Here is an 8,430-nt window from a genome sequence, read left to right as displayed (position 1 = left end):
TTGTGGTATATATAAATGATTTAGACTTGAATGTAGGAGAGTTGATCAGTAAGTTTACAGATGACATGAAAATTGGTGGGGTGGTAAATAGTGAGGAGGATAGCCTTAGATTACAGGAGGATATAGACGGGCTGGTCAGATGGGCTGATCAGTGGCAAATGGAATTTAATCCGGATAAGTGAGAGGTGATGCACTTGGGCAGGACAAACAAGGCATGGGAATACACGATGAATGGTAGGACCCTGGGAAGTACCGAGGATCAGAGGGATCTTGATGTGTATGTCCACCGGTCCTTTAAGGTAGAGGGACAGGTAGATAAGGTGGTTAAGAAGGCATATGGGATACTTGCCTTTATTAGTCGAGGCATAAAATATAAGGGCAAGGAGGTTATGCTGGAACTGTATAAAATGCTGGTTAGGCCACAGCTAGAGTATTGCGTGCAGTTCTGGAATCCGCATTATAGGAAGGATGTGATTGCACTAGAGAGAGTGCAGAGGGGATTTACCAGGATGCTGTCTGGGCTGGAGAGTTTTAGTTATGAGGAGAGATTGGATATACTGGGGTTGTTTTCCCTGGAGCAGAGAAGATGGAGGGGTGATTTGTTTAATCTCTCTTCAGAATCAGTTGTTTGGAGACAAGTACCATGTTTGTAAATCTACACTGCACTCCAGCCAAGGCCAATATATCCTTCCGAAGGTGAGGTGCCCAGAACTTTTCCTGGTACTCCAGCTGCGGCCTAACCAGGCTAAACACATTCCTGGAGCTTTCATCTTTGATCTCCCACCACAAAGCACCCCTCCCAGTCAACAGGCTTTCTTCCCATTGTTTTACACCAGTTGAACCACTTCTTACTCCCACAAGCCAGCCATTATGTTTCCGCTCAGGATATCAAAAAGACTTGCATTCCTCCAGTACCTTTCAGATCCTTGGGACATATCAAAGTGCTTCACAGCCAATGAAGTACTTTTGAAACATTGTTAACAGTTGTAATGTGGGGAATGTGGCAGCCAACTGGGGCACAGCAAGCTTCCACAAATGGCATTTTATTTTTTCCCTCATGGGATGTGGGCGTCACTGGCAAGGAGTTGTCCATCCCTAATTGTACTTGAACGGAGTTGCTTGCTTGGCCATTTCAGAGGGCAGTTAATAGTCAACCACATCTGAAGTCACAGGTAGGCCAGACCAGGTAAGGAAGGCAGATTTCTTTCCTTAAAGCACATAATGAACCAGATGGTTTTTTTTTTTGGCGGTTGCCATCACTGAGACTGGGTTTATAGTCCGGGTGTATTCTTTGATCTGGTATTGAGCAGGTAATGTTTCAATGAAGCTAGCTGAGGACTAAATATTGGCCAGACATCAGTAAGAACTCCTTTACCTTCCTACAAATAGTGCAGTCACCTCCAAGGGCAGACGGGGTCTTGCTTAACAACTGGCCTGAAAGGCAGCACCTCCTACACTGCAGCATTGGAGTATCAACCTAGATTATGTGCTCCTGTCTCTTTACTTGGGACTTGGATCCCTATCACCATTTGCAAGTGTGATGAACGCCTTCACAAATCGGTTTGTCATAGGACTGTGCAACACAGGAGGTCAATCGGCCCATCATACCTGTGGTTGCATCACAACCAACATAGATGTTAGCTAAATTAACTAAAAATGTGACCCATGTTGATGAAGAGATTGATGCAAAAACTAGGCACCTGACAAACCGATTTCCTCACCTTTTAATTGGCCTTTACTGCCGGTTTACCCAAAACCGGTGAACTGGGAGTGGGGGAATCCTCCCTGCAGAAATGCCCATGGACTGAAATCTAAATTCTGAGAAACAGTTACCTTAAGGATTGGCTGAGTGGATATACACAGCACGAGGAATCAAATGCTATAACGCCGCGTGTTTATAAACTAGTTAATTAGAGAATGCATCAAACTGGACAAAAATAAATAATTTATCGGAAATGCAAAATCCCGTGGGACAGGGAACCGCCCCAATGGGATTGGCCCCCAGTTCCCGGCTATAAATCGGGCTGGTGTGCGGGGATGTGATTATCCTGGTTCAGTAACCGAGATGGGACGTTGGGTGTTTTGTTGGTCTCTCTGCTTCTTAGCCGGGTCTTTACTCCCAGCCCAGCCGCTACTTCTCGGGGATGATGTTTGTGTCCCAGAGCCAGGATGGAGATTTGAGTGCGGACACCCCGGGATTAGCAGCAGTGAGTGTACCAGTCAGGGTTGCTGCTTTGACCCGCAGAGCCCCAATGACCGTCCCTGTTTCTACAGTCTGAGAAACAGCCCAGGTAACAAATCCCCTCGCGGTTCTAGGGGAGGGAGGAGAAAATCTAACTTGTAGATCAGGAGCTTGTTGCTGTCTCATTGTGTAATGGAGAAAGGTAGGAATGGCTATTCGACATCTGAAGCTTCAAGTCTTAAGTCTCAACTGAAATGTTCACTCTTTCTAGTCTGTCGGCACAACATTACAGATATACTAAATGGCTGGTTTGTTTGGTCCTATATTGACTTTTTAATTGAGGAATTTATCTCTGAAGGCTGCTAGGTGAACCTGTCTAAACAACTTGACAGTGAGTTAAACATCCAAGGTGACTAGCTACTAAAAGCAGATGAAGCTGAAATTTTGGGACTTGCCTGACCCATGTAGAGGTATGTGTAGCCAATTAAGAATGTAGTTAGACAAAAAGATATATGATACATTTGGTTAATTTTATGCTGGGATAATGTTTCTATGGTAAATAGAATCATGTGAATGTCATTCATATAGTAACTATCCTTCATTAATGACCAACCTGGTGAAAACCACCTCACCTAATGAATGGAAATGAGCAGGGATGTTGGTTTTAGTTACTGATAACTATCTTGCAGTACTTGTGTCCTGTGCATAGCTAGTTAACTTTACTAGTGCTGAAGGGCAAGTGACACTGGGACTAGTTAACCTGATAACTCCTAGTAAGATAGTTGGCTGCCATGGGGAATTAGAGCTCTCATTGGCTTAAGTGTTTATTGAAGGGGATTCACTAACTTAATTTTGCCAATGGTTTGTACCAAGTTAATACTCTATTGCTCAATATCCATATTTTAGGAGGTTTTGCCAGCCAGCCTGTACCATGCTCTACAGACTATTTGAGAAGTATTGATTGACTGGACTCCTTTAGCATGGTGTCTACATTTGAGTAATTTGTTTCCTCTTTATTGAATAGTATAAGAACCACTGGACATGGAATGAACATTGCTTTATCTTTTGCCTGCTATTTTATCTGCTTTGTGCTTAGCTTGCCAAACTGAATTTTGTGAATGATTCCCTCTGAGCTCATTGTATCTCCATTTATGTAAAATGGAGAAAAGAATTGGCCCCAGAGTTTCAATGTGCCCCCCTCCTCCCCAACCTAATCTTTAGTCTTTATCAATCCTTGGCTTTATATAATTTGCATTTCCCCAGGATGCAGAATGTATCTTGGAAGCTTGGCCTCAGCATGTTCTGACTTTCACCATCCAATCAGGATGTGGTTTTTCAGTTAGCATCAGAAAAAGGATGCTGCCATTGTGGATACAAGCTTGGAGCAATTGGATTATTTTCCTTTGTAGTGTGCACAGCAGATGGTCAGTTCATCATAGTGATCTCCAAGAATCTGACCCGTCCTGCCCTCAACCTGTCGTCTCTGTATGTGGAAGATGGACAAGAAGCTGAGTGCAGGCCTAAACTAACCACTGGGCAACTTGTGGCCTTCCGCTTTCCAATCATCTCTTGTGGCTCAAGCAAGTGGGTGAGTATTGAAGGGCCAAGCATTCTCCCAGTAAATGAGGCAGCTTCCTATTAAACAGTGTCCTCATTACAGGAGGGAAATGGAACCTTGGTGTATGAAACGGCTGTCTTGGGGAAGAGGATGATTCAGACCGAGAAGCTGGGCTCAATAACCCGGGACAGCACCTTCCGGTAGGAGGATGGTGGGAGATGTTGGTAAGGGGTGGGGAGGGTCTGATAATGCATGAAGCTCAACTACTTCTGTTTCTGTGCAGCCTGCATGTCCAGTGCCAGTACAAGGGGAGGCAGGAAACAGGCTTGCAGATCAATGTCACAGTTTACACTGTTTCTCCTCCGCCTCCTGCTTCTGAAGATGGGATTTTGAAACTGGAACTGCGAATAGCAAAAGGTAGAGCTGCCCTGGGTAATGGTGAATGGAAGCACTGGGAATGTATCCATACAGGGAATGACTAGTCCTTGTGTCTGCCTTTCAGGTGGTGACTACAGATCCTGGTATGTAGATAGTGACTACCCCATTCAGCATGTTCTTCAGGACCCAGTGTTTGTGGAGGTTCGTGTCCTGGATCGCACGGACCCAATGATTGTCCTGAGGTTGCGTGACTGCTGGGCAACTCCTGTCCCAGCCCCAAACCATGAGGTGCAATGGAGTCTATTGGTGGATGGGTAAGGAGTATGAATGGAAAGGCTGGCCTTGGGAATTGGATTCTCAGCCTGAATTACACCAGGATAATAGTGAGCTATGGGGGGAGGTTGGCTGGAGGAGAACAAAGTAAAGCTGGCTTGAGGGTTGGCATAGGTCACTGAAGTACCTTATTGTAAACTGACCTCTGTTACAGGTGTCCCTATGAGGGTGATGACTATCAGACCCTCCTACACCCAGTGAATATGTTTTCTGACCTCACGTTCCCAACTCATCACAAGTGGTTTGAAGTGAAGACTTTTGTTTTCTTGGATGGAGAGTCTGAGCAGCCTCTCTCTCAACAGGTAACCAAATTGAATGAAGTCAAAACTAATGACTTTTACTGGCTACTTAACACCCTGCTTCTACATGAAGCTCACCCTAAAAAAAAAAAAAAAAAAAATGACTCCTTTCCATTCTAGGTTTACCTGCACTGCAGTGCTGAGGTCTGCTCACCCTCTGGTCAGGATGACTGCACACCCAAATGTAGTCCAAGTGAGTTCCTTCATACAGTTATCTTTTCCACTAAACCAAAGATTGCCTCTAGTTATGTTCAGAATCAGGAACAATCAAGTGTCCCTCAAGCAGAAATCTTTCTCCTGAGATGTACCCTGGTCAGTGAGTAATTGAAGACTCTTATTTCTCCAATAGAGGGACGCAGGAGTGCAAATGACCATGAGGGAATCTTGGTAAGTGCCCCTGGTGGCATTATCTTCTTGAAAGATGAGAATAACCAGAAGCTGCTTGAGAATGGTAAGTGGTGTCCCTTCTGTAGGCCACTGTGAACCCTTTTAAAGACATAACAACATCTTCCCTCTTGCAATAGATGCTGCTAGATCTCTTCTGATACTGAATGGAACAGCCATTGGGTTAATGGTGATGTCTTTGGCCCTGTTGGTGATGGCTGCAGTCTTCAAAATGAAGAAACCCAGAGCTGCTTCCCAATGTAGTGAGATTGAACAGTAGATCTTGAACAGAAATAAACTGGAAAAATATACTTTTGGGTGTTTAACTTTTAATAGAAATTTTCATGCTGCTGCTTGGGTTCAGGATCAACTAATCACACTTCAAGGAAAATGATATTTTATTTCAAATGTAATTTTTTAGCATTCATCCCCTGTGGGCTACAGTGACTGTTAGCATCCCAGTACATCACCTTTATCTGATTCCTCAGTGTTTTTTGAGACAAGCTGCTGAGGCTCATCAAATTGTTAACATGACTTGTTCTAGAAATGCTAATAGATGAGTTAAAATTCCTTAAATTGAGCTCCAGATCAGATTAGGCATGCTTAGTTGAGCTGGGTTGCATCTCCCCTAGGGTATTTTAAACTTGCATTCAATCATTAGCACAACATTCAATCATTATCACAACTGGACATGATTTCAGTGAGGCTATTGAATCCAAGTCTTTGCCAAATGAAGAATCATGAAGCACCTGATCTCAAAGGGAACTAAGAGTCCAAACAAGAGACTTACTTGGGTTATGATGTGTCTTTACATACTCACTATCTTCCTTACCATTCCTGTGTCAAAATGAAGCAGACATTTGAAAGAAGCAAATGTAGAACCTCCCTCTAGCTGGATTGGAGCTTGCTCATGGCAAGTTAGGAACTTCTGCTTGCCCCACTTTGTTTCTACAAGCTTTTGTGGTGCAAATGGTTACTAAATGTTTATTTACCTGGCTTCATGAGTCTTTACTATCAGAATGTCAACTCTTTGCTTTTACCTTTGCTTGCACACATCAAGCTCCTGTCTTACCTTCAAGAAATTATTAACAAAGTGTTATGTGTAGTTTGACATAGATTAAAACTAGTCATACTGACATGATTATGTATCACCACAACCCAGCCTATACAATTTTTTCCTACCTCAGTTTCGTCTGGTTGCAACTTCCATGGAATTTGCACTTTGAAATCCAGGGGTTAAATAGCTCTGGCTCTTAAGAGCCAGTAATAGTAACCTAATGCTTGCACCTTGAGCACTAAGAGGTGGAAATAGTCCTTGCAATGGAGACATGGGGCTGCTCAAGTGTTGGGTGCAAGATGTTCCTGGAGACATAGGCATATAGTAACACTTATTTATTGAAGATCATCATCTTTATTTCAATTCTACTTCCTGACTGACTTTCTCCCCAGATCATGCCATTCCAAAATTTCCTTAAGTCCAAAAAAAGTAATCTCTGCCTCAATCTACCTATAAGTACCTGCAGCTCTCAGAAAATTCTCAGTCCTAAATGATCAACCCCTTATCCTGGGATGATGCTCACTAAGTAGAAGCATCTACTCTACTAAACCCCCACCACTCCAAAGTGTAGACCATATCTCCTCCAGGATCAATCTCTGCACTCTCTCACCTTGTGTATATCCTTCCTTGGTTGACACAAACTGTTATCATACTTCACATGTGGTCTCACTAAAGCCTGGCACAATTATAGCAAGGCTTCCTTATTCTTAGTTCTGGCTCCTTTATAATAAAGGCCAATGTGCCATTTGCCTTCTAATTGCTTGCTGTACTTGTATATAAGGTCACCCTCTCTGAACATGCACTTCAAAGTTCTGCTGTTCTACCCTTCCTAACTATATCAAAGTCAATCACTACTTTTGATTCTTTCATTGGATTTAAAGGGTTGCTGTCAAAGTTAGCATTTATTGCCCATTGGCAAATAACCTTGGTTGAGCATCTTCATGAACTGTTGCAGTCATCTATTGTAGATACACAACTGCTTTTAGGAAGGGAATTTAAGAATTTTGACAGTGACATTTGGAGGAATGGTGACATAGTTCCAGGTGACTTGGAGGGAAGCTTGTAGGTGGTGGTGTTCCCATGCACCTGCTAACCTTGTCCTTCTAGGTGGTAGAAGTTGCAGATTTGGAAGGTGCTGTTGAAGGGCTCTTTGAATTGCTGTAGTGCACCTTGTAGATGCTGCACAGTAGCAACCACTGTTCTTGGGCTGTGGACAGAGTGCTGATCAAGCACAGGATGGTGAGTTTTATGCCTCTGACCTGTTAGTGTAATTATGGCATTTATGGCTGGCCAGGTTTTAAAGTCAATGGTTTCCCAGATACATACTTTTCCCCTTTCATCCACCTGGCCAGTTAAATCCCTTAACTTTAACATTTGTTAAACTCCTTACCTTTCATGACACCATGTTGGCTCGAACTAAGTGCCTGTACCACCTCCAGTGTTTTCATGATGACTCCAGCTAATCTAGTTTGCTGTTTTCTCTTGAAATTCTGGTAAATTTAATATCAGTAGAACCATCCTGCAATCCAGGGAATTTTTTTTGGGAGATCACTACATCCACCATCTCCTAAAGCAATGTCCAGGGGATTTGTCAGTCTTTGTCCCATAATCTAGAATATCTTCCTCTACAATATTGCTTAAATTCTCATGCATGGTTTCCTATTTTGATATGTTTTGTCTTCAACAATGAAGGGAAACTTTCCACCATTTCCCTATTCCACAAAATTTCTTCTGCTGCACCCTTTGAGACCAGTGTTTACTTTGGCTGCCAACCTTTCCATAGCCTATCCAGGCTAATGCCTCTTTACATCCTGTGCCTTGTACATATCATTCAGCAGCTTCAACATAGAAACATTGAAAATAGGGGCAGGAGTAGGCCACTCAGCCCTTCGAGCCTGCTCCACCATTCATTATGATCATAACTGATCAACTCATACCCTGCAACCACTTTTTTCCCCATATAATTTGATCCCTTTAACCCCAAGAGCTATATCTAACTCCTTGAACATACAATTCTTTGGCCTCAACTACTTTCTGTGGTAATGAATTCCACAGGCTCACCACTCTCTGGGTGAAGAAATTTCTCCTCCATTCAGTACTAAATGGTCTACCCCATGTCCTCAGACCGTGACCCCTGGTTCTGGACTCTCCCACCATCAGGAACATCCTTCCTGCATCCACCCTGTCTAGTCCTGTTAGAATTTTTATAGGTTTCTGAGATCATCTTTCTTCCCCCACC

General features: G+C 43.2%; 1 protein-coding gene across 1 annotated transcript; it reads left to right on the top strand.

The window, feature by feature from the left end:
• Window positions 1-1,886: 1,886 nt before the first annotated feature.
• On the top strand, window positions 1,887-4,870 carry LOC144688301 (zona pellucida sperm-binding protein 4-like). The gene is made up of 6 exons (XM_078554732.1): window positions 1,887-2,291; window positions 3,592-3,770; window positions 3,843-3,940; window positions 4,024-4,157; window positions 4,243-4,432; window positions 4,606-4,870. Exons 1-6 carry the CDS (start codon window positions 2,066-2,068, stop codon window positions 4,868-4,870), a joined length of 1,092 nt encoding a protein of 363 aa, XP_078410858.1. The 5' UTR covers window positions 1,887-2,065.
• The last annotated feature ends 3,560 nt before the right edge of the window (window positions 4,871-8,430 follow it).

Source organism: Cetorhinus maximus, chromosome 13, assembly GCF_964194155.1.
Source record: "Cetorhinus maximus chromosome 13, sCetMax3.hap1.1, whole genome shotgun sequence".
Lineage (NCBI taxonomy): Eukaryota > Metazoa > Chordata > Chondrichthyes > Lamniformes > Cetorhinidae > Cetorhinus > Cetorhinus maximus.
This window is presented reverse-complemented; position numbering and strand designations above follow the sequence as displayed.

What these genes read in the sequence shown, in the direction of transcription:
- LOC144688301 (XM_078554732.1), top strand. Translation starts at nt 2,066, where the DNA reads ATGGGACGTTGGGTGTTTTGTTGGTCTCTCTGCTTCTTAGCCGGGTCT. An exon ending in CAGTCTGAGAAACAGCCCAG is followed by an intron (nt 2,292 to 3,591) that starts GTAACAAATCCC and finishes TTTCCTTTGTAG; the next exon opens with TGTGCACAGCAGATGGTCAG. An exon ending in CTTGTGGCTCAAGCAAGTGG is followed by an intron (nt 3,771 to 3,842) that starts GTGAGTATTGAA and finishes TCCTCATTACAG; the next exon opens with GAGGGAAATGGAACCTTGGT.